Below are 26,859 nucleotides of genomic sequence, written 5' to 3'. Positions count from 1 at the left end.
AAACATTTTGTGACAAATTTCTATTCTACACAGTGCTACTGGAAGCGAAACATGAAAGTCAAACAATAATAAGAATAAGTTTTGGAACTAAGTGTACCTTCACTTGACATGGCTTTGTTCCCTTACAATAATTTTAAGCAAAATAATTCTGACCTTCAATGGTCAAGGTCAAACTAATAAAGCTGACACAAACATATTTTCCACAAAATATCTGTTAAGAAGATTTGTCACCCACTTTACCAAAATCTTTGCACACAAACATTTATATATATATCAATTCATGTAAATCTATCCTTAACTGAACATATATTAATAGGTTTTTCCTCAAACTTCAATTAACACCACAAAAGGTCACAATATTGTTAAAGTTTAAAACAAAGAAGCTTAAATACATATATGTTTACCCACATCTTCTTATATTCATATCAAAAGAAAAGAAACACTGAATTGGTTGTGTGTGACCTATAGTATATGTAACCTATTTTCATAATTTCATATTCCTTAATTTTTGTCTGACATAATTTAAAATTTTTCAAGAAAAATTCTACAAAAGTCTGAAGAAGAAATTCATGTTAAATGCTATGTTTAATTAAAATATTTTTTTTTATATTCAAAAGAATAAAGATAAGCGGATTCATTGAAGTCAAACAACCTTTTAATCTCACAATCATTCTATCCTTTAGCTCTGAGATCATCAGTTTTTCCTTGTCCCCATTCCATTTACACACAAAAGTCATGTGACAGTCTTAAAAATGGATACAGTGTATCAATACAATGCATGAACACATAAACTAATAGGTGATGTCACCTTAAAGTAGGTTTTGAACAGAATGAGTGGCTCACACTATAAGAATGTGGTCCAAATTTTAAAGCATAAATATACCCAAATCATTCCATTTGCCATGTTTGCTAAATTCCGCTGTATAAATAACTAGGTGTATGCATAATAAAATGACAAATGATATCACTTTTTCAACATACAAACTGAAACAATAATTATCTTGGAATTCTCTTTTTTGTAGTTTATAATTTTTCTAATGAGCAATTTTGAGACTTATGAAAATAGAATAAGGGACACAACTCTAAATAAAATAAATCAAAAGTCTGTTTGTGTCAGAGAAACTTTCTTATAACATTCTAAGCTTCAAAGTAACTCAGTTTATATTTAACTTTACTTACTCAGGTTTCAACAAAACGTTTTTATTGAACAACTTGAGTAAACCCCTAGTACCCTAGTTGCAACCCTCACCAAGCCAGGGCCTAGTTGCAACCCTCACCAAGCCAGTGCCTAGTTGCAACCCTCACCAAGCCAGGGCTAAAGTCGAGAAACTCTTGAATGACGTCAAACCATTGAGAATATCTTATTTTTTATGCTTGGTCAGAGTTGTTCCGAATATCAACTCTAGTGTTTTTTAAAACGTAATAATCTATCAACTCGATTGTACACTTTCAAGTGAACTCTGCCTTAGTATCCTTACTATTGCAAACATATTTTTTTATTTAGAGTTGTCTCCCATGTCTATGGTTAATTCCCTCAACATACAAATCTAAACTGTATCATTAAGATTTCTTTGGTCAGGATGTGTATTCTTTATATGTCTTGTCAGATTATCTTTTCTTGTAAACTTAGATTTACAATACTGACATGAAAACATGACACCAAAATGCAACTGGCAATGGCGGTAAAGAGAGTCATACCCGCTGAGCTTTGTAAAGCAGACGACACATGTAGCTGGATCTATCTGACCAGGATGTTGTTGTGTTCCATGTTGGACAACTTGCGCCCCTGAGTCAAGATACATACCACATAATCGACATACAGTCAATTCACTATGTAGGGCAATCCTACGTTTCTTTGGTTTACTTTCTCTCTCTTTTTGCTTTGGCCTTTGAACAACATGATTGTGTTTGTTCTGAATACTCCCTGCAGGTTCATATAAATGTTTAGCAAATAAAGCATCTGTATCTGGCAAGATTAAAGCACTTGGCTGAGTCTGACTTTGGTATATCTCAGTACTGCAATTCCCAGTTTCTGGTTTAATTTCATTTTCTTCTTTCTCAGAACTGTCATATAGGGACTGACACTTGATCCAGCTTTCTAAATCTATTTCAGATTCCTGTTTGATTTGTGGATTCAACAGTAGTTCAGTATTTGATGACACCTGAACTTCAGATTGTTTATTTGAAGTTTCACTGTCATTTTTCATACTTTCAATAGCAAAAACATTAGAATTTAAAAATTCATCCACTTGTTGTCCTTCAAATGTTTGATTTTCTTGAATCACTATTTCAGGGCAGGCATTATAGTCACTTATACCTTCTTCTTTTGTATTCAAAGATTTACCCTGGTGATCTGTGTCATCAAAGTCATCAAGCTGGTCTTTAGAATCATCTTCAGATGATAATTGGTCATTAGCTATATCTTCCCCGTGGCTTCTTACTATATGAGCTTTCATCTCAGCGAGGGAATGGAAACCAATATTACATGCACTACACATGTAATTCACACCAGCATTTTTCTCAAAATTATCCTCTTCTAAGTCAATTTCTAAAATTTCAGCATTTGAAGGCTCAGCAATTTTAGGTTGTTCAGATATATGTGTTCCAATGGGTTCTTTTATATGTTTACTGGTCAATATGGATCTTAACACAGGCAATTTCTTCTTGCAATGAAGATTATCCACAATGGAGTTTAACTTAGAAGTTTTATCAATAAACTTTGTTGCTGTGGCAACACCTGAAACTTTTGTAGGTTGTTCAAATGTTGGAAATACAGGTGAAAAGTTAGATGGGTTATTATCTTCAAATACATCAGAAATTTCTTCTTGTTCAGTTAAATCTTTAGAACTGCTTTGAACCTTTTCTTCCAAATTTTGTGTATCTACTGGTTTCCAATCAGTAGTCTTGTGGGTAACGTTGAAGTGACGCTTTAAATTATCTTTCCGTGTAAAACAAGCATAGCAACATGGACATGGAAAACTGCGTTTCTGCATATGAGCAATGCTATGTCTGATAAAACTCCCTCTAGTGGTGAAAAACCTGTTACAAACAGGACATACACTGGATTTACCATGAACAGTATTATGGTTTATAAGTTCCTTGTATGTACCAAGCCGTACATTGCATGTCAAACACCTAGGAATATTTTTAGAATTTTGATGACTTCTTTGTTGGTTTCTAACCTTTGACACAAAATCATGTACTTTGTGTGGTGGTTCATAAATTTTCTCTGGAACTTTCTGCTCTAAAGACTTATTGTGTTGTTCTATAGCATATTCAGCCTCTAATTCTGACAAAAAACCTTGTGCAGGCACACCCTCCATTGCTGACTTGTTGGAATCTTGAACATCATAATCATTAACAGTACTTGGCAATGTTGAATCAAAACCATTATTTACAGGAGCTAACAAACTACTAAACTGATCGCTCCTAGAATCTTTCTCATTTACAGATGTATCTATTCGTGGTTCAAGTCTTATATATTTTTCAGTCTGATTTTTGTTTTCATGATGATTTTTTTGTGACAAATTTGAGATATGATTTGTATGATGTTTATCTGAAGATTCTGAAAATTTCAGATTTGTAAACTGGTAAGAGTAAGGGCTGGCAGTTGCTTCATTCGCAGAGCCAAAACCTTGTAGAGATGATCTTGATAATCCAGATGATATTTTGGGAACAGCAGCTGTCTCGGAATTGGTTCTCTGGTATGGTATACCAGATGATGAAGTATCCTGTATATCTGTACAGAAAAAAAAAGAAATTAAAGTTAACAATTAACATATATATATATGTAGAACTCTGAACCGTGATGGTCCTCCAAACCGTGATGGATACCTTGAGTTGCAATGGTTTGATGCTGAAGTGCGATGGTGGCATTGTGACCCTATCTACGCGCAAGTGTGATGGTGATAACGATGAAGTGCGATGGTATTCACAAACTACATTTTCAAAGCTTTTCATGTCTATGTATATGACAATTAATATGTTAGAAGCAGTTTTACGGGTTTTTAAGTTTATCAAGGGCTTGTTAACTTTTAAATTAGAAACTATATACGAGAACCTGCAATTTGATGAATAGGGGAAAGTAAACCTTCTGCAGCAAACTTTTTTTCTTTGGAAATCGTCAAACGGTTCCTTTTAACTTATGATGAGGCGTAACATTCTCTTACTACATACAAGTTCGCATACACACACTCTGTATACTTATATTATGGTAATCCAGGAACTCTTGAGAGGAACCAAGTAAAGATAAAATGTTAATGCAGAATTATGTTCACATCCAGGAAATCAAATGGACAATCTTTAGTATGTAACTGTTATTTAAAATGTCCTTCTCATAACAATTGCACATCTGAAGATTTTAAACAAGACATCGTGCATCAAATAGACCATTGCATATCAGTGAACAGACCATGGCACCTCCGAGTCCTACATATATACATAAATGAGGCCATAAATCACAGAAGCTCGTTCAACTGCTCAATCTGTACAATAGAATCTAAATATATACACTGCTATTCTTTTTCTTGCTTATAGGTATTGTAATTAATCAAAACAGGCTGTTTGGTGACAAATAATGGATTTTACTTTAGTCATATAAATTTTTGAGGAATGTTTTCTCATTGGCAATAATACAAAATCACCTTATTTTTATACATACAAGAAGATGCTTGCAAAATTTTGGTACAATAGGGCAAGTGTTGAAACTAAGAGTGTTTTTATTAACTTACCAGAAGAAATACTTGGCTTTAAATGTCCTCCAAATACAGATGGCATAGGAACAAGAGACAGTGAAGCTGGTATTGTAAACTTAGGATTATTTGACGATCCCGGTTCATCGTCTATACCACTTAAATCAATAACAGAGCCGCCAGCTCTTGTAAACTGTGGTATAACACCTACAAAAAGGCAAACAAAATATTCTCATTCCAGTTAAATCTATAACAGAGCCGCCAGTTCTTGTAAACTGGGGTATTACACCTACAAAAAGACAAACAAAATATTCTCATGTGAGTTAAATCTATAACAGAGCCGCCAGCTCTTGTAAACTGTGGTATAACACCTACAAAAAGGCAAACAAAATATTCTTATGTGAGTTAAATCTATAACAGAGCCGCCAGCTCTAGTAAACTGTGGTATTACACCTACAAAAAGGCAAACAAAATATTCTCATGTGAGTTAAATCTATAACAGAGCCGCCAGCTCTTGTAAACTGTGGTATTACACCTACAAAAGGCAAACAAAATATTCTCATGTGAGTTAAATCTATAACAGAGCCGCCAGCTCTTGTAAACTGTGGTATTACACCTACAAAAAGACAAACAAAATATTTTCATTTGAATTTTTTTTTATCTTTGTAGATAAAAATAATGCACTGTTCCAGTTTGATGTTTTTGTTTCTGTTCAAAGATCAGATTTTATGACTGAATTTTTTTATCATTTAGTAAGCTAACTAAACCCTGTTCTGGTTGGAACATATTTGACATGATATCTTCTTGTCACTGTGTGTATAAGCACATTTGTGCACGTTTCCCCATGGCAAAATACTAACCTGCTAAGGTTGGTTCTACGGTATCTCCATCTTGGATCAACAATATAGACACAACACCAACAATCTTTGGAATCTTTTTGTTTATTGTAAAAGGATGCCTGCTGTGTAATATCAGTTCTCCATCTTCTGTATTAAACACTGCTTCTGTAGAGTTCCAAACCACCATTGTAATAATGTCTGAAATAGAAAAATTAACTTTTGAATTTATGTACATACATGACATATATATATCTATATTCTCATAAACCAAAATCCATGGTACAGAGATAATATAAGCATTAATAATATAAAATATAGTCAAAATTAATACAAATGTATGATCTCCAACTAGTAAAAAAAGAAATTCCAGCTTATATAAAAACACATTACCGGAATGTACAAAATGTATGTATACACTATGAGATAAAAGATATTAAACAATGTTTCTCCTATAACTAAGAGTCCAGCTGTTTATTAATCAGTCTAACAAATTTGCACAAATTACATGGTTCAGCATACTGATGTCGAGACTGATGTTTTCTAGTATTCATCAAATCATGAAATTTTAATATGTTTAGTCTATTTAGATAATAAGGTCATTGAAGGTTTCAAAACATTTTCTCTTTCATAATTAAATTTCAAACATTTAAAAATATAGTGAAATTCATCCCCAATGTCTCATGAATTACAATATCAATTTTCTCTAAGTAAATGTTTCTTCCTTCCAGTTTCAATATGTAGTTAGTTATAAATATGACTGAGTATCCTGAATCTACAAAAAGTTATAATACTTTTATCATCTAAGATCTTAAAATTGTTTTCCCTAATTGTTTTCCCTTTTAGCATTATCTTTGAAAAGACTATAATTAATAGCTTTTGGCAATTATATTAAGATACATGTAGATAGAGTGCCAACTTTGTTTAAATAGACCACTTTCGAGTTCATCCGTCACCGGAAAAAACTCGTCAATTATACGCGCCTTTATCATCGTCATTTGTGCGTTTAGGGGCGTCGTCACTTTCTTCCAATGTTGAGCGAGTGGTTGGAAAACTATAATTCTATATTGTACGAATTATTCGGCAAATTGAATTCTCAAAATTGACAATCAACACTGCTGTCATTAGGGAAATGTCAGTAAGTACCTACAGAGCAACCATTATTTCTAGTTTATCCTGCACAAAGACGATCACTAAGACGCTTGATGAACGTAAATAGTGCAGGGATACAGGCGAGCCCCTCTGTCTGGTAAATGACGTCATAAAGGCGTATATAATTGACGAGTTTTTGCCGGTGACGGATGAACTCGAAAGTGGTCTATTGGTCTACAACACTAACTTTTACATTTTGATATACATGTAACCATGTTCATGAATAACAAACAAAGTACTGTGCATTCCAAACATATGACAATCCACAACTATCTAAAATAGGTTTTATATAATATTAGCCATGGAATACTTATTTTTATCCAATACTTTTTATATGCATATATAAAATAACAGGAATTTTTTCTTGCTTTCCTAAACATAAGTTCGACCAGTAATTTAAAATCCGCAATTTGAAATCAATTTCCACTATAGGATACATGAATCTTTCAAGTTCTTCAGGCCATAAATCATGAAATTTGGCATTAATTTCTTTACATTTAACAACATTTTACAGAATTTAAGGCAAATGTAAGGTGGACCCTTTCAATAAGAGAATTATAGCCAACTCCCTAAACTTCATTTCCATACATAAGAATTAACTTGAAATTTTTATCAAAAAGATGGAGTAGGCATCCTGGCATTCTACATGATGTACAAATTGAACCAAAGTTAGATTAGATTATCTAATTTTGACACTTGTCGTAATAACAAATCAGGCCAATAAACATATGTTATTTAAGTTTTCACACACAAGTCACTAAATACATTTAATTGAATTACCTTAAATATAATCAGTTGGCTTTGCAGAACATTATTGCTGTTTACAGTTTATCTCTATCTATAATAATATTCATGATAATAACCAAAAACAGCAAAATTTCCTTAAAATTACTAATTCAGGGGCAGCAACCTAACAAAGGAATGTATGATTCATCTGAAAATTTCAGGGGAGATAGATCTGACCTGATAAACAATTTTAGCCCATATCATATTTGCTCTAGATGCTTAGGTTTTTTTAGTTATAAGCCAAAAACTGCATTTTACCCCTATGTTCTATTTTTAGCTGTGGCGGCCATCTTAGTTTGTTGGCTAAGTTACCAGACACATTTTTTAAACTAGATACCCCAATGATGATTGTGGCTAAGTTTGGTTAAATTTGGCCCAGTAGTTTCAGAGGAGAAGATTTTTGTAAAAGTTAACGCAGGACGATGACGGACAACGACGGACGCCAAGTGATGGGAAAAGCTCACTTGGCCCTTCGGGCCAGGTGAGCTAAAAATAATTTGAGTAGACAAACAAGTTTTTTAATAATAATTTCTGATAGCTATAAACTAGGGGAAAAAAACTTTTTGTCAGCCATGTCAAAAAATTCTGGTGAATTTTGTCAGTTTACCTTTTTCTTTGAGATAAACATGCTAATTTATTATAATAATTGTTAAATAAAATATTTATAAGACCATAACAATCAAAACCAAGGAGTTTTTATATAAACAAAGACTCACAAAACCAAAGAACATTTATATCAACAGTTATAAATCTCACTGATTCCATAATTCCATGAACGAATATTGTAGAATAAAATGAGACATTAACGCTTTTTGTCTATCAAAAAAAGAATATTGACAACTGAAAAAACCTTCCGGACTAAATTGCTGTCATGGTCTACTTTTTATCATGTTTATGCTCAAAACTATTGTTTTTAATTTTAATATGAGTATAGTACATGTATCTCAAAGGTCCAAATATATAACAAAATCACCAAATAAATAATATTTTGATCATTTATATGATATCTCATCTGGACAAAATCTGGTCAATTGCTTGTCAATAGTGTAACACAAGTTATAGGATATGATTCAAAAATTTCTGAATCATCAGTTTTGCATTTTGTAAAGTAATTTGATTGTTCTGTGGTATATTTTAGTTATTTGATTGTTCTGTGGTATATTTTATTAATTTGATTGTTCTGTGGTATATTTTAGTAATTTGATTGTTCTGTGCACATGGTATATTTCAGGAATATGTTTATGATTTTGGTACGATATATATCATGTATATGTTTGTATGTTTTGTATTGTTTTGGTATCAATCCTGTAATTTTGGATTTCAAACCAATAAAAATTACTTACTTACTTACTTACTTCCCCCATTACAGTAGAAAAATCCATATAAAAAAAAATCCCAAAAAAATCAGGAAAAATTTCCATTTTTTTGGTCACTTTTTTCAATTCCCACATTTGTGTAGAACACAGAAATCTACTTCCTTCTTCCTATCTAGTTGTCATAAAAATTTGAGTAGTCTAGTAAAATATAGGAACTCAAGGAACATAATTTAATACAATATGTATCAATTTCATTTTTAATAATTCTTTTTTTTTTATATGAATAAATGGTACCTGATGATCGCATTTCTTTGTTTACATTGAACATGATGTCATAACTTAACTAATGTCACGCATAAAATCCCTAACAATAGAACCAAAATCAGAAACGCTAAGGTATTTCCGTTTCTTTTTTTAACAGATTATGAAATAGTATAATTCATACAGACTTCTTCCCCTTTCATAGTCCAAATAATTATGACGTCTTGAAAGGCTATTATAATTTTTTTCTTTGACATTATAATTTTTTTCTTTGACGCCTTACATCAACAGTAAGGCGTCAAAGAAAAAAATTATAATAGCCTTTCAAGACGTCATAATTATTTGGACTACCCCTTTCACAGACATGACAGGTACATGTACCTCATATTAAGACCAAATCTCTGACTCGGTAAAATAAACCCTTTCACTTTTACTTATCAAAAAAAATTAGAATATGTGTCAATCTATGGAAAATACAGGGGAGTACATATGAGTTGGGTATTTTTTTGTACAAATAATTTTATGATTTAATTTACCAGTTTACAAATGACTGAAAATGATGTCTGAAATCCTACATTATTTCGGGTTGGATGGGACAGGATATTAATTTGTGTCACTAGGAATTGTATTAATGACTGTAATAGTGATCTTGACAATAAATATTACCAGTATACAACTGTTGACTATGTCCTGTTTGTCAACATTGTCACCTGAACTGTTTACCGGAAGTAATAATTTTTTTTTTTGGGAGACTTAATTGTAATAGTCTTGATAATTCAACAAATTATTTCGTTAACAGTGATAAATCCAAAATGAAGAAAATTTAGGTTTAATATACAATATAATTTGTTTTAAACGTAAATCTATTTTGTTTACAGATTAAATTTATTATAAATTGTGTATTGATGTATCTGTAAAATAAAATCTATCCTTTGTTCAAAGATAAAGCAGACATCAACTTCCGGTTAGCAGGTGCTTGCAGATTTGTATACAAATAATGTCAAAGCTGTTGAAACTAGGGGTTTTAAAGTATTTTAAACCTCCCAGTGTTTTAAAAACTAATATAGTATGTTTATCAATTAATGTCTTTGAAAAAATACAGCTATCAAAATCGTAAATAGTGAATATACTGATAATATTTGGTGAAATCAAGGATTAGAATATTTTGCATACTCTACATGGATCTACATGTAGTTTAACTCTCTCTATATATATGTGAATGTGTGAGAGGATATGAATGCATTTTACCGTCAGTCGTCAAACAGATAATTTGGGGTAGACCCACCTTTACGCTAGCGTCCAATTGATTAAAATTATATATTTTTATTTGTTAAAAATTATATGCTTTATTATATTGACATACACCTTATCGCTATTATCCTACTCCCCCGGCCGGCCGGGCCGCTTGACCTTTTGATGCATACAACAATCACTTTTCCATTGTGGCGTCAGATGTTTTGTTTTATGACGTCAACATTTTACGGGAACCTGTGTGAAATCCAGTAATGGTGGACAAATAGCGATAAGGTGTATTCATCAGAGGTCTCAAATAATAATAATCTTACTGTTTAATATATTGGAAAAAAATTAACTTGATTCCTCCAAATTAGTTTATTTTTTTATCGTCTAAAAAAAAGTGTACATATTACAAAGTATTATCGTCTAGCACCAACATGACCAACAATTACCGTATTGTCATTTGGTAAGAATTGTTAAACCATTCAACTTTGTTACCATTGTACAGTAACATGAGTAAATAAAGACAAGATTGTATAGAGGTTTATGGTTCTGATTGATGACAAGATGAGCAAAATTTTTATTTTTTTTCAATGGAAGTCAAATTATAATAAAAGAACCAGCACTTTAAAAGTTCAACAAGTATTGCCCACTGACCCAGAGGAAATTTAATATTCAATGATTTAAAGGTGGGATTTCTCCTAGAATTTATGTAGGGAAATAGGTGATATTAAAGGAAGGAAATGAGATACATTTTTTCTCTATATAAATGTATAATGTATAATATATCAGTGATCTAACTTTGCCTGTGGATAGTAATCTTGAGATTGATAGAAAATAGCAAATACAAGTAGAAAAAAAATATGTTTATTTAGTGCAGTGAAATTAACAGAAAACAAAAAAAAGTAACGGATTTATGAAAAAAGGGGGAGAGCTAAAAAAAAATAATTGTCCTGTCCCCAAGTACCTACGTATACATGTATGATTAAAATTATCAGTAGTCATTCCTTTACATGTATATAACACATTTTAAATTTAAAAGTTTAATTGTATACATCAGAGACATAAAATATAAGATTCCAGTAGACATAATTTTAACTGCTGACAGAAGCAAGCAAATGGTTGATGCATTAGAACCTTGAGAGTATACAAAGCAATATGGCAGTTTCAATACATCTATAGCAAAAATGTTACTGGTCTGTGGTAGAAGTATCTGGTGTAATATATATGTACAATAATTCTTATGAGCCAGCTTTATTTTATAATTCTTTTGAATGTTTTTGTTATTTAACAGGCTAGAACTTCATCCACAGTCACAAGAGTCTGTTCATGCGGTTCATATGTACATAATATTAAAAGAAGACCGAAAGAACAACAGACATACAGACAACAAACTCAATTGTCTTGTTCAACAACATCAAACAGGTTAGATTAGACAATTATGTAGATGTAGATTGATTGATTGTTGATCGTGATTGCTTAATGTCCAATTGAACCAGATGTAGAGAATTCAAGTTCTCTCCCCCCCCCCCCCCCCCCCCCCCCAGAAAAAAATAAAAATTCACAAAAATAAATTGGTTTTAAGGGATAAAAAAACTAGATTTGTAATTGCTAGCAATAACGGATGGCACCCTTCCCCAATTGCCAGATGAGAGGCAGCCATATAAAAATTCCAAAGTCAAAGAGTGCATCTCCAGATGTCTATTAACATTCTTGTAAAGTTTCATCAATTTTGGAGCATTTAAATTTTTTTGAAATTTTAGTTATTTCCATGGTAATGGGTACAATTTTCAAAATTCCAAAAACAGTTGCCACTTTGGGACATGCCATGTAACATATCCATTCAGTTTTATAAGGTTTGATCTAATATTCTTGCAGAAAATTGAACTTTAATGTGTTTCCCATAGGCTCAATGATAAACTTTCGCCCTGTTTCCATGACAATGGCCGCCACTTTGGAACTTTCAAATATTGCATGAACATCAAAGGATACTAGAATGACTAGGCAACATTTCCATAAAGTTTCATCCAGTTTGGTCTTATAATGAAAGATTTAGAATTTGCATTTTTTTGTCGAGCCTTCGACTTTAGTCGAAAAAGCGAGACAAAGCGATCCTACATTCCGTCGGCGTCGTCGGCGGCGGCGTCCACAAATATTCACTCTGTGGTTAAAGTTTTTGAAATTTTAATAACTTTCTCAAACTATACTGGATTTCTACTAAACTTGGACAGAAGCTTGTTTATGATCATATGATAGTATCCAGAAGTAAATTTTGTAAAAAAAATAAATTCTTTTTTTTTCATATTTTACTTTTAAATGGACTTAGTTTTTCTGCGGGGAAACATTACATTCACTCTGTGGTTACAGTTTTTAGAATTTTAATAACTTTCTTAAACTATCCTGGGTTTGTACCAAACTTGGATAGAAGCTTGTTTATGATCATAAGATAGAATCCAGAAGTAAATTTTGTAAAAATAAAATTCCATTTTTTCCGTATTTTACTTATAAATGGACTTAGTTTTTTTTACGGGGAAACATAACATTCACTCTGTGGTTAAAGTTTTTAGAATTTTAATAACTTTCTTAAACTATCCTGGGTTTGTACCAAACTTGGACAGAAGCTTGTTTATGATCATAAGATAGTATCCTGAAGTGAATTTTGTAAAAAAATTAATTCTTTTTTTTCATATTTTACTTTTAAATGGACTTAGTTTGTCTGTGGGGAAACATTACATTCACTCTTTGGTTAAAGTTTTTAAAATTTTAATAACTTTCTTAAACTATCCTGGGTTTGTACCAAACTTTGACAGAAGCTTATTTATGTTCATAAGATAGTATTCAGAAGTAAATTTTGTAAAAAGATAACTCCATTTTTTCTGTATTTTACTTTTAAATGGATTTAGATTTTCTTCCAGTAAACATTACATACGGTCTGCAGTTAAATTTTTTAAAACATTTATTAAATTCATTAACTAGCCTTGATATTTACCAAACTTGGACAGAAGGTTCCTACAATTATAAGATAGTATCAAGAGGAATATTTTTATTGATTTTTGTCGAGCCTTCGACTTTAGTCGAAAAAGCGAGACTAAGCGATCCTACTTTCCGTCGGCGTCGGCGTCGTCGGCGGCGGCGTCCACAAATATTCACTCTGTGGTTAAAGTTTTTGAAATTTTAATAACTTTCTTAAACTATACTGGATTTCTACCAAACTTGGACAGAAGCTTGTTTATGATCATAAGATAGTATCCAGAAGTAAATTTTGTAAAAATAAAATTCCATTTTTTCCATATTTTACTTATAAATGGACTTAGTTTTTTCTGCGGAGAAACATTACATTCACTCTGTGGTTAAAGTTTTTAGAATTTTAATAACTTTCTTAAACTATCCTTGGTTTGAACCAAATTTTGACAGAAGCTTGTTTATGATCATAAGATAGTATCCAGAAGTAAATTTTGTAAAAAAATAAATCCATTTTTTCCGTATTTTACTTTTAAATGGACTTAGTTTTTCTGCGGGGAAACATAACATTCACTCTGTGGTTAAAGTTTTTAAAATTTTAATAACTTTCTTAAACTATCCTGGGTTTGTACCAAACTTGGACAGAAGCTTATTTATGACCATAAGATAGTATCCAGAAGTAAATATTGTAAAAAGATAACTCCATTTTTTCTGTATTTTACTTTTAAATGGACTTAGATTTTCTTCCAGTTAACATTATATACAGTCGGCAGATTAAGTTTTCAAAACATTAATTAGATTCATTAACTATCCTAGATTTTTACCAAACTTGGACAGAAGCTTCTTACAATCAAAAGATAGTATCAAGAGGAATTTTTTTATTGATTTTTTTCCTCATTTTTTGTTGAGCCTGAGTAGTACAACAAAAGTAGGCGAGACACTGGGTTCCGCAGAACCCTTACAAATTTTTTTCCTCATTGTTGTTTAGCCTGCGATTTACAGAAAAGTAGGCGAGACACTGGGTTCCGCGGAACCCTCACAAATTTTTTCGTATTTTATCAGTTTCCATGACAACGGCAGCCGATTGCAAATCTGCTGGTCAACATTATAGTGCAGTTCCATACCAATTGCTTGGACCGTTTCCAAGATATAAGCTGGACAAAAAAAGTGGAAGATAAATGAAAATAAGAAGAATAAAAGAAACGTAGAATAACAATATGTCACCCAAACTCCATTTAGGGTGCCATAATATAGAACATGGTTGCTCTTTTATTTAACTAGTAACATATAGATAAATTTTCTTTTCAGTGTGAACAACTCTGAATTATCAGTTAATAAGTATGAAGAAATATCAGAAGAAACATTACAGTCATTGTCTGACAAATTTGATTTATTAGCTGAAACTAAGGACTGTGATCCTGAATATGATGTAGCATATGCGGTTAGTACTTAAGTTAAAGGGTGTTTGACAAGGATTTGAAGTTTTTATCGTATACACTTATTATGAAATATTTTGCAGGGGCGTATCCAGCCATTTTAAAAAGGGAGTTCCCAACCCAAAGTAAAAGGGAAGGGGGGGGGGGGTGTTCCAGCTATATGCTCCCATTTAAATGCATTGATCGTCCAAATAAAAAGGGGGGTTTCAACCTCCGGAACCCCCCACCCCTTTGGATCCGCCAATGTTTTGCCTATGGCTAAAATTAACATATTATATAGACAAAATATTTCATTTTAAATATTTTTAAATTCAATACATGGATTTTGTATGAACTAATCATACTAGATAAGTAAAACTATACTTTAATTTGTTACCATGAATTGCGATACCTACATATATGCACAAGAGAGGACTGAGTGAGCATCATTTGCCATATGAGAAGAAATTGTGGACTGTAATTCAAATTATGATGTATAATATGGGCCTTTTTATGAGTATCGCATGTATTTTTATGTACAATTTACTGGGCATTATGTTTTATGATCTGTGCTTTTGTTCGACCGTCAGTCTGTCCGTCTGACTGTCTGTCCCGCTTCAGGTTAAAGTTTTTGGTTGAGGTAGTTTTCCAATCAACTTGAAACTTAGTATACATGTTCAATATGATATGATCTTTCTTATCTTAATACCAAATTAGAGTGCTGACCCCAATTTCATGGTTAACTGAACACGGAAAAAGATAGTGCGATTGGGGAATCCGTTAACTATGGGCACATTCTTGTTTCAAACATATACATGATATTGTAGCTATATAGATTAAGAGGAGACCAAAATGCTTTTAAAATATCAAGGTCACTGGGGTGTTGAAATCTTTTCATCTACATGTATGGCAATTATTAAACAGAAATATGGAAGCAAACTTTTTACATTTATATTTCCCACACAATATATTTTTTTTCAATTATATATACATTAAATTTTTGAAACCAAAAATGATAATTTTCCCATACCAGTATAAATCAAATTACAGGTCATTCGTCCCCTTGTAAATAACGATCATCAGAATCTATTTCCCTGAAACAACACATTATTATACGACCGCAAAATTTGAAAATGTTTTCATCGTATATTGCTATCACGTTGGCGTCGTCGTCGTCCGAATACTTTTAGTTTTCACACTCTAACTTTAGTAAAAGTGAATAGAAATCTATGAAATTTAAACACAAGGTTTATGACCATAAAAGGAAGGTTGGTATTGATTTTGGGAGTTTTGGTCCACCAACAGTTTAGGAATAAGGGGTCCAAAATTAAACTTTGTTTGATTTCATCAAAATTGAATAATTGGGGTTCTTCAATATGCTGAATCTAACTGTGTATGTAGATTCTTAACTTTTGGTCCCGTTTTCAAATTTGTCTACATTAAGGTCCAAAGGGTCCAAAATTAAACTTAGTTTGATTTTGACAAAAAATGAATCGGTTGGGTTCTTTGATATGCTGAATCTAAAAATGTACTTAGATTCTTGATTATTGGCCAAGTTTTCAAGTTGGTCCAAATCGGGGTCCAAAATTAAACTTTGTTTGATTTCATCAAAAATTGAATAAATGGGGTTCTTTGATATGCCAAATCTAACTGTGTATGTAGATTCGTCATTTTTGGTCATGTTTTCAAATTGGTCTACATTAAAGTCCAAAGGGTCCAAAATTAAACTAAGTTTGATTTTAACAAAAATTGAAATCTTGGGGTTCTTTGATATGCTGAATCCAAACATGTACTTAGATTTTTGATTATGAGCCCAGTTTTCAAGTTGGTCCAAATCAGGTTCAAAAATTATTATATTAAGTATTGTGCAATAGCAAGTCTTTTCAATTGCACAGTATTGCGCAATGACAAGAAATATCTAATAGCACAGTATTGTGAAATAGCAATTTTTTTTCAATTAGAGTTATCTTTCTTTGTCCAGAATAGTAAGCAAGAAATATCTAATTTCACAATATTGTGCAATAGCAAGATTTTTTTTTAATTGGAGTTATCTTTCTTTGTCCAGAATCAACTAAAATCTTTGTTATATACAATATACAATGTATATTCACTTTTTACTACCAACTGATAAATTAAAATAATCTTTACCATTCAGTGATAACAAGCAGTTATTTTACATCTTAATATTTTATGATGTATTTAAATGAGTAGTTTAAATATTGTTGCAAACTCCATTAGAAATTTTAATTGAGATTAGTTTTGGAATAAGGGAAAGGGGGATGTGATTAAAAAAATTGGGTTCAATTTTTCTCATTTGAAATTTCATAAATAAAAAGAAAATTTCTTCAAACATTTTTTTGAGAGGATTAATATTCAACAGCATAGTGAATTGCTCTAAGAGAAAACAAAGATTTAAAGTTCATTAGAACACATTCATTCTGTGTCAGAAACCTATGCTGTGTCAACTATTTAATCACAATCCAAATTTAGAGCTGAATCCAGCTTGAATGTTGTGTCCATACTTGCCCCAACCGTTCAGGGTTCAACCTCTGCAGTCGTATAAAGCTACGCCCTGCGGATCATCTGGTTTTTTACTGTAATACTGGAATTCCTTGCATTGCTGTATGATGTTTTTTTTTAATTCTTTTTTATACAGGATGGTGTGTTAACAATAAAGATCAGTGATAAATGGGGAACGTATGTGATCAACAAACAGTTACCTAATAAACAGATCTGGTTATCATCTCCTATTAGGTAATGAAACAATCTTCATTATTGAAGGAGGTACAGTGACCTATAGTTGTTAATTTCTGTGTCATTTTGGTCTCTTGTGGAGAGTTGTCTCATTGGCAATCATACCACATCTTCTTTTTAGTATATTTGTAAAAATAAAGGGATGCGATTTGATTGCCAATGAGATAAGTATCCACAAATTTCAAATGTAGTGAAAGTAAGCAATTATAGGCAACCCTACCGCCTACAACAATGTGAAAAACCCATAACCTATAGTTGGCTATAAAAGGCCATGACATTCAAATATTTAACAATTCAATTTATAAGACTAACAGTCTAACTAGAGGTTTGTCAATTTAAATACTTTTATGTTAATGTTTCTGGAGATTTAAAAAACACAACATTTGCTCCTGAGTTTAAGTCTATGTTGATTTTATCCTGAGTTTAAGGGCATACAATTGTTTTGAACCTGTATTTTCAAGTTGATGAAAATTTGCATATAGGCTATTTTTTTACCTGATTAAATCAAATATGTAATAAAAAATATACCTTCATGTGCTACTTTTTGAGTAAAATGAGGTCGAAATTTTGTATATTTGCTCAAAATTCAGATTTGTGTCCGTATTTTCTTTTTTAAAAGATAAACACAAATTGTTTTTTGGTTAAATAATCGGTAACTTCTGTATTTTATAAGTATCATTAAAAATTATGCAATTTTTATTCTGAAATAACTCTATATTTATCAAACATTCATGAATAGAGGAAAACACATCATTTTTTGCTGAATGTTTATCAAAATTAAAAAAATTGCGCTATTTACAGTTTTATAAAATTTGGGTCACATCATCTCCTTGCAAAATGAAACAAATTGCTGTTTTAAAAAATAGGGGTCCATGCAATCGTTTTCAAATTTAATCAGTTTGAATGATAAAAATCAGTCGAAAATGCATCTTTTCCCGAAATGTCATAGTTTGACAACGGGAAAATAACATTTTACATTAACAACGTCATTACCTTTCCTGTAACTGTATCGTATGCCCTTTTAAAGTCTATGTTGATTTGATCCTGAGTTTAAGTTGCATATTTAAATTCCTTGTTTCCTTCATTTCATTGGAACCTATAGCTAAAATAATTACAATCTAAATAAAATTAAATCTCTGCACTTTCTCATCACTTTGCTTCTGTCGTCCATTGTCATCGGATCCGTTAACTTTTACAAAAATCTTTTCATCTGAAACTACTGGGTCAAATTTAACCAAACTTGGCCAAAATCATCATTTTGGTATCTTGTTTAAAAAATGTGTCTGGTTACCTGGCCAACCAACCAAGATGGCCACCATGGCTAAAAAAAGAACATAGGGGGTAAAATGCAGTTTTTGGCTAATAACTCAAAAACCAAAGCATTTAGAGCAAATATGAAATGGTTAAATTGTTCATCAGGTCATGATCAATCTCCCCTGAAATTTTCAGATGAATCAAACAACCTGTTGTTGGGTTGCTGCCCCTGAATTGGTGATTTTAAGGAAATTTTGCTGTTTTGTGTTATTATCTTGAATATTATTATAGATACAGATAAACTGTAAACAGCAATAATGTTCAACAAAGTAAGATTTACAAATAAGTCAACATGACCGAAATAGTCAGTTGACCCCTAGGAGTTATTGCCCTTTATAGTCAATTTTTAACCATTTTTTGTAAATCTTAGTAATCTTTTACAAAAATCTTCTCCTCTGAAACTACTGGGCCAAATTAATCCAAACTTGGCCACAATCATCTTTGGGGTATCTAGTTTTAAAAATGTGTCCATTGTCCCGGCCATCAAACCAAGATGGACGATATGGCTATAAATAGAATATAGGGGTAAAGTGCAGTTTTTGGCTTATAACACTGTAAAAAAACAAAGCATTTAGAGCAAATCTGACATGGGAATTAAATTATTTATAAGGTCAAGATCTATCTGCCTTGAAATTTTCAGATGAATCGGACAACAATTGGGTTGCTGCCCCTGAATTGGTAATTTTAAGGAAATTTTGCTGTTTTGTGTTATTATCTTGAATATTATTATAGATACAGATAAACTGTTTACAGCTAAATGTTCAACAAAGTAAGATTTACAAATAAGTCAACATGACCGAAACGGTCAGTTGACCCCTTTAGGAGTAATTGCCATTTATAGTCAATTTTAAACCATTTTCATAAAATTTGTAAATTTTTACTGACATTTTCCACTGAAACTACTGTGCCTAGTTCATTATAGATAGAGACAATTGTAGGCAGCAAGAATGTTCAGTACAAACACATCATTATCATCAAAACACAATTTTGTCATGTTACCGTCTGCGCCCTTTGTTGTTTGATATTCACATAGACCAATAGTCGTAAATTTTTGTAAATTTTTACAAAATATTTGCCACTGTAATTACTGGGACGAATTCATTATAGATAGAGATAATTGTAGCAGCAAGAATGTTCAGTAAAGTAAGATCTACAAACACATCACCATCACCAAAACACAATTTTGTCATGAATCCATCTGCGTCCTTTTTTTTAATATTCGCATAGACCAAGGTGAGCGACACAGGCTCTTTTGAGCCTCTAGTTTATGCTTGGTCCCACGCAGTACTTTGCCAGTCATCATTGAGGTATCATACATAGTTTTCATCAGTAGGAGATATTTTTAGAAATTGAGATCGAAGTTTAAAAACTTGCTGATTTATATTTCTTCTCTATTCACAGTGGTCCAAAAAGATATGATTTTACAAATGGTACTTGGATTTATTCTCACAACGGAGGATCCTTACACCAACTGTTAACTGAGGAAATATCCCAAGCTCTTTCTGATGACATAGACTTCAGTGACTGTGAATACTCGAACCGTTAGTAGGTTGTGTAGATTGTTATGTTCTCATTTTTATGTGTTTTTTATTGCATGTTGGTGTGATATCATGTTATTTTGTTATTTAATTTTTTATATCTTGATGATATGACAATAAAATCTACTAAATAATGTTTATTTAGTCATAATGTTGCAAGTAAATTTTTAAAAGTGCCAATAAGAGCTTTTATAACTATCCAGCATTCCTTGTACAGAATACTTGTATCCATCAAGCAGCGTTCCTTGTACAGAAAACTGGTATCCATCAAGCAGCGTTCCTTGTACAGAATACTTGTATCCATCAAGCAGCATTCCTTGTACAGAATACTTGTATCCATCAAGCAGCGTTCCTTGTACAGAATACTTGTATCCATCAAAGCAGCGTTCCTTGTACAGAATACTTGTATCCATCAAGCAGCGTTCCTTGTACAGAATACTTGTATCCATCAAGCAGCGTTCCTTGTACAGAATACTTGTATCCATCAAGCAGCGTTCCTTGTACAGAATACTTGTATCTATCAAGCAACGTTCCTTGTACAGAATACTTGTATCCATCAAGCAACATTGCTAGAGTAACTAGAATTTTAACATTTCATCAGTTAATTATGTTAAAAGGTGTTTTCTTAGTTTGTAATTTTAGCTCACCTGGCCAACAGCCCATGTCAGCTTTTGCCAACATTTTGCTTCTGTATTTGGTAAACTTTTCTTTAAATTATATTATTTCTGCTATGAAGTTTATGATTTTTGTCCATGTAAATAAACCAACATTGCGGGAGTAGCAAGTTATAACAAGGTGTTCAGTCAAACTAGTTTTTGGTCATTATCTTGAAACCTAATGCAATTGGAGAAAAACAATTGAGGTGAAAAATGCCCAGCACAATAAACATTATCTACCATGAAAATGTAAGAATTTTGTTCAACCCTGCATCTGCCATGGTGATTATTAACTATTTTAAATATTTTGGCTTTTGAATGAACAACAAAATATGTAAGGTTTAAAGTATGAATCGCATGGCAAGTTCAATCTAACTGTAAAATCTGAAGAAGCCATATGGAGTTATTGCCCCTGAAATTTAAGTTAAACTAGAGTTTTAGGCTGTTATGATTAATATAAAAGCAAAGTGAAAAGTGAAAAATGCAAAACTGATCAACACATGTTACAATGTATATCTAACATGTAAATTGGAGAAAATGAAACTTTCAATCTTGGAGTAATATGCCCCTGAAATATCCTTTTTATTTCTAATTTTAACAGTTTGTGGCTGTTAACATAAAAACTAGCTAGATTTCAAGTTATTGTGTACAGGAGCAGTAAGACACTATCTTTCTAACCTGAAAATTTCAGAAAAATCTGTTAACCTGTTTTGGAGTTATTGCCCCTGAAATTTATATACGGATTTTAGTTGTTATCTTGAATCTATATTAGCAAGGTAAAAATTTAGAATAGCAAAATTATTAACTTGTTCTGTCGATAAAACGTCGTATTATATTAAAAACGATCGTAATTTAAACTGAGGAATTTGTACGGATCACTGACCCAAAGAAAATTAAATATTTAAAGAGTTAGGAATGTGGTTCCTCCTAGAATTAACGTAGGAGAATAGGTGACAAGATACGAAGTGAAATACCTTTTCTCACTCTGAGTCTCAGTGACTGCTGTGGAAAGTAAACTTGGAATTGATAGTACAAAAATAAAACACAATAGGTCTATTAAGTACATTGTTCATACACTTTTATCAGGGATTGGCTATTTTGTAAATATTCAGATTACATAAATTACATTTTACATGTGCAGTTGAATGGTACTTGGATTTATTCTCACAACGGAGGATCCTTACACCAACTGTTAACTGAGGAAATATCCCAAGCTCTTTCTGATGACATAGACTTCAGTGACTGTGAATACTCGAACCGTTAGAAGGTGGTGTAGATTGTTATGTTCTCATTTTTATGTGTTTTTTATTGCATGTTGGTGTGATATCATGTTATTTTGTTATTTAATTTTTTATATCTTGATGATATGACAATAAAATCTACTAAATAATGTTTATTTAGTCATAATGTTGCAAGTAAATTTTTAAAAGTGCCAATAAGAGCTTTTATAACTATCCAGCATTCCTTGTACAGAATACTTGTATCCATCAAGCAGCGTTCCTTGTACAGAAAACTGGTATCCATCAAGCAGCGTTCCTTGTACAGAATACTTGTATCCATCAAGCAGCATTCCTTGTACAGAATACTTGTATCCATCAAGCAGCGTTTCTTGTACAGAATACTTGTATCCATCAAAGCAGCGTTCCTTGTACAGAATACTTGTATCCATCAAGCAGCGTTCCTTGTACAGAATACTTGTATCCATCAAGCAGCGTTCCTTGTACAGAATACTTGTATCCATCAAGCAGCGTTCCTTGTACAGAATACTTGTATCTATCAAGCAACGTTCCTTGTACAGAATACTTGTATCCATCAAGCAACATTGCTAGAGTAACTAGAATTTTAACATTTCATCAGTTAATTATGTTAAAAGGTGTTTTCTTAGTTTGTAATTTTAGCTCACCTGGCCAACAGCCCATGTCAGCTTTTGCCAACATTTTGCTTCTGTATTTGGTAAACTATTCTTTAAATTATATTATTTCTGCTATGAAGTTTATGATTTTTGTCCATGTAAATAAACCAACATTGCGGGAGTAGCAAGTTATAACAAGGTGTTCAGTCAAACTAGTTTTTGGTCATTATCTTGAAACCTAATGCAATTGGAGAAAAACAATTGAGGTGAAAAATGCCCAGCACAATAAACATTATCTACCATGAAAATGTAAGAATTTTGTTCAACCCTGCATCTGCCATGGTGATTATTAACTATTTTAAATATTTTGGCTTTTGAATGAACAACAAAATATGTAAGGTTTAAAGTATGAATCGCATGGCAAGTTCAATCTAACTGTAAAATCTGAAGAAGCCATATGGAGTTATTGCCCCTGAAATTTAAGTTAAACTAGAGTTTTAGGCTGTTATGATTAATATAAAAGCAAAGTGAAAAGTGAAAAATTCAAAACTGATCAACACATGTTACAATGTATATCTAACATGTAAATTGGAGAAAATGAAACTTTCAATCTTGGAGTAATATGCCCCTGAAATATCCTTTTTATTTCTAATTTTAACAGTTTTGTGGCTGTTAACATAAAAACTAGCTAGATTTCAAGTTATTGTGTACAGGAGCAGTAAGACACTATCTTTCTAACCTGAAAATTTCAGAAAAATCTGTTAACCTGTTTTGGAGTTATTGCCCCTGAAATTTATATACGGATTTTAGTTGTTATCTTGAATCTATATTAGCAAGGTAAAAATTTAGAATAGCAAAATTATTAACTTGTTCTGTCGATAAAACGTCGTATTATATTAAAAACGATCGTAATTTAAACCGAGGAATTTGTACGGATCACTGACCCAAAGAAAATTAAATATTTAAAGAGTTAGGAATGTGGTTCCTCCTAGAATTAACGTAGGAGAATAGGTGACAAGATACGAAGTGAAATACCTTTTCTCACTCTGAGTCTCAGTGACTGCTGTGGAAAGTAAACTTGGAATTGATAGTACAAAAATAAAACACAATAGGTCTATTAAGTACATTGTTCATACACTTTTATCAGGGATTGGCTATTTTGTAAATATTCAGATTACATAAATTACATTTTACATGTGCAGTTGAATTAGTTTTGAAAATAAAATTATCCAGCTACATGTATACATGTGTCAATGAAAAACAATGGCAATGGTATCCCTCAGAGCAATCTGCTCTTTATTTACCCCATGACGGCTGACAAATTGGACCTTGTTATTTAAGTATTATAGATAGTATGGAAAAAAACTTTCAAACAATTTAATATCAAACAGTATATCTAGTATAAATCTTGATTAGTTTATTACTGTTTATATTGAGTCAGGAGCCCATGTATAATATTCTTCATGCTCCAAATAATAGTAGGATCTGAGTTTGGTTAATAGAACACACTGAGACCAAACAAAGCTTCCCATAATGCATTGTTACTGTTACTACATATCTAATGCAGTTTAGTCTTGAATGGATTGTAACCACTCTGGATAAACATCTGAAGCGGTTTGAAGCATCGATCTAGAGGTATCTTATCATCCCAATGCAACCATTCCCAACCTGATAAACAAATAAAAAATAATAATGTCATGTGTCAATTAATCAATTTTAACAAACACCAAGAAATGAAACCTTACTGGTGTAAAATTTATTTGCATGATAATAGAGAATACACTTGGACTTCTTTAAATGATATGTCTATAGTTAATGTCCTCTATAATTAAAGTGTGTGGTTATCCTGTTGGCAGCCGGAGTGAACTAATTTTGTCCACATTTACTTGCAGAAGATTTCTGAATTGTGCAAGAGAGTTTTTAAAAAAAACGTCAGTATACTTAAGTAAATGGTGTACTCATTATTGACAATATGAGATAAATTAGAACTTAAACCCGTTGAGCCAAAAAATAACTTGCTACCGGAGCCTTCAGCTCATGTATTGCTACTTATTCAAACACTGCTGTTAAGATATTACAAAAGGCTATTTTAGGCTTTATATAAAGTATTACAGTAACCTGCCTTCACATTTTTCAGGCTCCATATTTTTGGGTTCATGTAAAATAGTTGTATCCACTTCTCCCTGCATAAATATGTCTATATAATGATAGTTTTCCTCTGGTACGACACAGTTCATTACTGTTAAAGTTTTGATATTTTTCATTCGGATACCAGTCTCCTCTTCTGTTTCTCTTATGGCACATTCATCCCATTCTTCCCTGTTTGATACAAAAACGAAAATTTAAAACTATACTCTTGTTGTTTTTCCTCAACCTATAAAATCATATCTTTGGATTAAGTATAGATTGACAACCCAGCTTTCGTGCATCAACATCGTTAAAGGTTACAATTTTACTCACAAGATATGTATATCAACAATAAATGCTTCTTTAATTGTGCCCTGACCGGACTATTTTACAATCAAAAACCTATTTCACAAATGCTGAAGAGCTGATAAAACCAAAGAGTACCAAACGTAAAGCCAATAAAACCAAAGAGTACCAAACGTAAAGCCAATAAAACCAAAGAGTACCAAACGCAAATGCCAATAAAACCAAAGAGTACCAAACGTAAAGCCAATAAAACCAGAATACCAAACGTAAAGCCAATAAAACCAAAGAGTACCAAACGTAAAGCCAATAAAACCAAAGAGTACCAAACGTAAAGCCAATTTCAGAAAAGAAACCAGAGCATCATGAGGGAGATCTTTTAAAAATCATTTCAAAATTTTATAACAATAAATTTCAATAATAACAATGAATAAAATGCGATACCAGTGCTGATATGCTGTAAACATGCAATCAAAGAGTTGCTTGCACTGATCCTTTATTTTCATACACCAGGCATCAGATCGTAAGTCCCTATCCTGACCGGACATAGCTGAATGACAGCAAAACTGACACATCTCTAAAGCAAACACGTTTGTCAGGCTATCAGATCTTCGAGGAAGAGCTATTCTGTCTACCTATATAGCAGAATCACTACATAATTACTAAAATTTTTATGATGATCACAGGTAAAAGAGATACGAAAGATACCCAAGAGACATTAAGACTCACAAGTCTAAAAGAAATCGACAACGCCATCTCAAAAAAGAAAACAAGACCAACACTGATATATACAAAACACAACATAAAGACTACAGACTGAGCTACACGAACCTGTCAAAAACTGAGGTGATCTCAGGTGCTGCGATAGGTTAAGCAGGTCATGCTCCATATGAGGCACCACACAATTGTGTTGCACAAACCCGATGATCGTACTAATTCGATGGGTCACATTTTGGGAAAGGGAGGACGGGATTGTGGTTACTACGTTCGAAACACATTCATAACAGTGAAACCAACTCAAGACGGCGTCTATCAAATTTTTCGAAGGGATTATTTCAATTTGGAAATCTTGGTTTAATAGCTTTCTTGTAAGCAGTAATTCTCTATCAAGGAAATCATGATAAGAAAGGCAAGCTCTGAAATATCGTAAAAACTGGGAGATATATACTCTATATGATAAACAGATTTTTCGGTAAACTGTAAACTGAAAAATATTCAGCAACATATAAGATATACTACTATTTAAAATTGACTCTGTATAGAACTTGATTCCATAAGAATGCAATTAAACTAAGGCGATACGAGATCATAGACAGAACACACAGATGGATTTTCAGTTCTTGAAGTTGGAGACAACAGTCAGTTATGGGTGTCAGAAGTAAAGCCTGGCTTCATTGATGGTAAATCAGGTGTGCCATGGTGCTGAGTACTATGATGTGTCAGAGAGAATTTGATATAAAATAAGATTGTTTTCTGACGACATTATCATGTACCTTGCTAGCAGACGAAGATCCCACATCACTGCAGCAGGACACAGCAAACTAATAATGCGATTGTATGAGCAATATATGGCGCACTATTGACACATTAATAATTATTGTTTCGTTTTGATATTATCTTGAAAACTTTTATAGAAAGTCAAACTAGACAAAAATGACAAA

At 32.1% G+C, this 26,859-nt stretch overlaps 2 protein-coding genes across 3 annotated transcripts; one reads left to right on the top strand and one right to left on the bottom strand.

Moving 5' to 3' along the window:
• Window positions 1-1,266: 1,266 nt before the first annotated feature.
• Window positions 1,267-9,764, bottom strand: LOC134716295 (zinc finger protein 236-like). Of its 2 annotated transcripts, none has more exons than XM_063579190.1 (4): window positions 9,709-9,764; window positions 5,552-5,728; window positions 4,731-4,898; window positions 1,267-3,739 (listed from the first exon to the last, which is right to left on the bottom strand). In XM_063579190.1, the coding sequence occupies exons 2-4, from the start codon at window positions 5,715-5,717 to the stop codon at window positions 1,548-1,550; spliced, it is 2,526 nt and encodes an 841-aa protein (XP_063435260.1). In that variant the 5' UTR covers window positions 5,718-5,728; window positions 9,709-9,764; the 3' UTR covers window positions 1,267-1,547. The 2 variants fall into 2 exon arrangements, with proteins under 2 accessions (XP_063435260.1, XP_063435261.1); XM_063579191.1 differs by lacking the exon at window positions 9,709-9,764 and adding an exon at window positions 9,579-9,683.
• Window positions 9,765-9,994: 230 nt separating this feature from the next.
• Window positions 9,995-20,394, top strand: LOC134716294 (frataxin, mitochondrial-like). The gene is made up of 5 exons (XM_063579189.1): window positions 9,995-10,108; window positions 11,573-11,703; window positions 14,548-14,680; window positions 17,311-17,408; window positions 20,124-20,394. The coding sequence occupies exons 1-5, from the start codon at window positions 10,040-10,042 to the stop codon at window positions 20,266-20,268; spliced, it is 576 nt and encodes a 191-aa protein (XP_063435259.1). The 5' UTR covers window positions 9,995-10,039; the 3' UTR covers window positions 20,269-20,394.
• The last annotated feature ends 6,465 nt before the right edge of the window (window positions 20,395-26,859 follow it).

Source organism: Mytilus trossulus, chromosome 4 (genome assembly GCF_036588685.1).
Source record: "Mytilus trossulus isolate FHL-02 chromosome 4, PNRI_Mtr1.1.1.hap1, whole genome shotgun sequence".
Taxonomy (NCBI): domain Eukaryota; kingdom Metazoa; phylum Mollusca; class Bivalvia; order Mytilida; family Mytilidae; genus Mytilus; species Mytilus trossulus.
Note: the sequence above shows the minus strand (reverse complement) of the source record. Positions and strands in the feature narration are given on the sequence as shown.

Coding starts and splice junctions, on each gene's coding strand:
- LOC134716295 (XM_063579190.1), bottom strand. CDS start 5,717: ATGGTGGTTTGGAACTCTACAGAAGCAGTGTTTAATACAGAAGATGGA. Junction 4,899..5,551: donor CGTAGAACCAACCTTAGCAG/GTTAGTATTTTG, acceptor GCCTTTTTGTAG/GTGTTATACCACAGTTTACA. Junction 3,740..4,730: donor AAAGCCAAGTATTTCTTCTG/GTAAGTTAATAA, acceptor TTTTCTGTACAG/ATATACAGGATACTTCATCA.
- LOC134716294 (XM_063579189.1), top strand. CDS start 10,040: ATGTCAAAGCTGTTGAAACTAGGGGTTTTAAAGTATTTTAAACCTCCC. Junction 14,681..17,310: donor AATATGATGTAGCATATGCG/GTTAGTACTTAA, acceptor TTTTTTATACAG/GATGGTGTGTTAACAATAAA. Junction 17,409..20,123: donor TGGTTATCATCTCCTATTAG/GTAATGAAACAA, acceptor CTCTATTCACAG/TGGTCCAAAAAGATATGATT.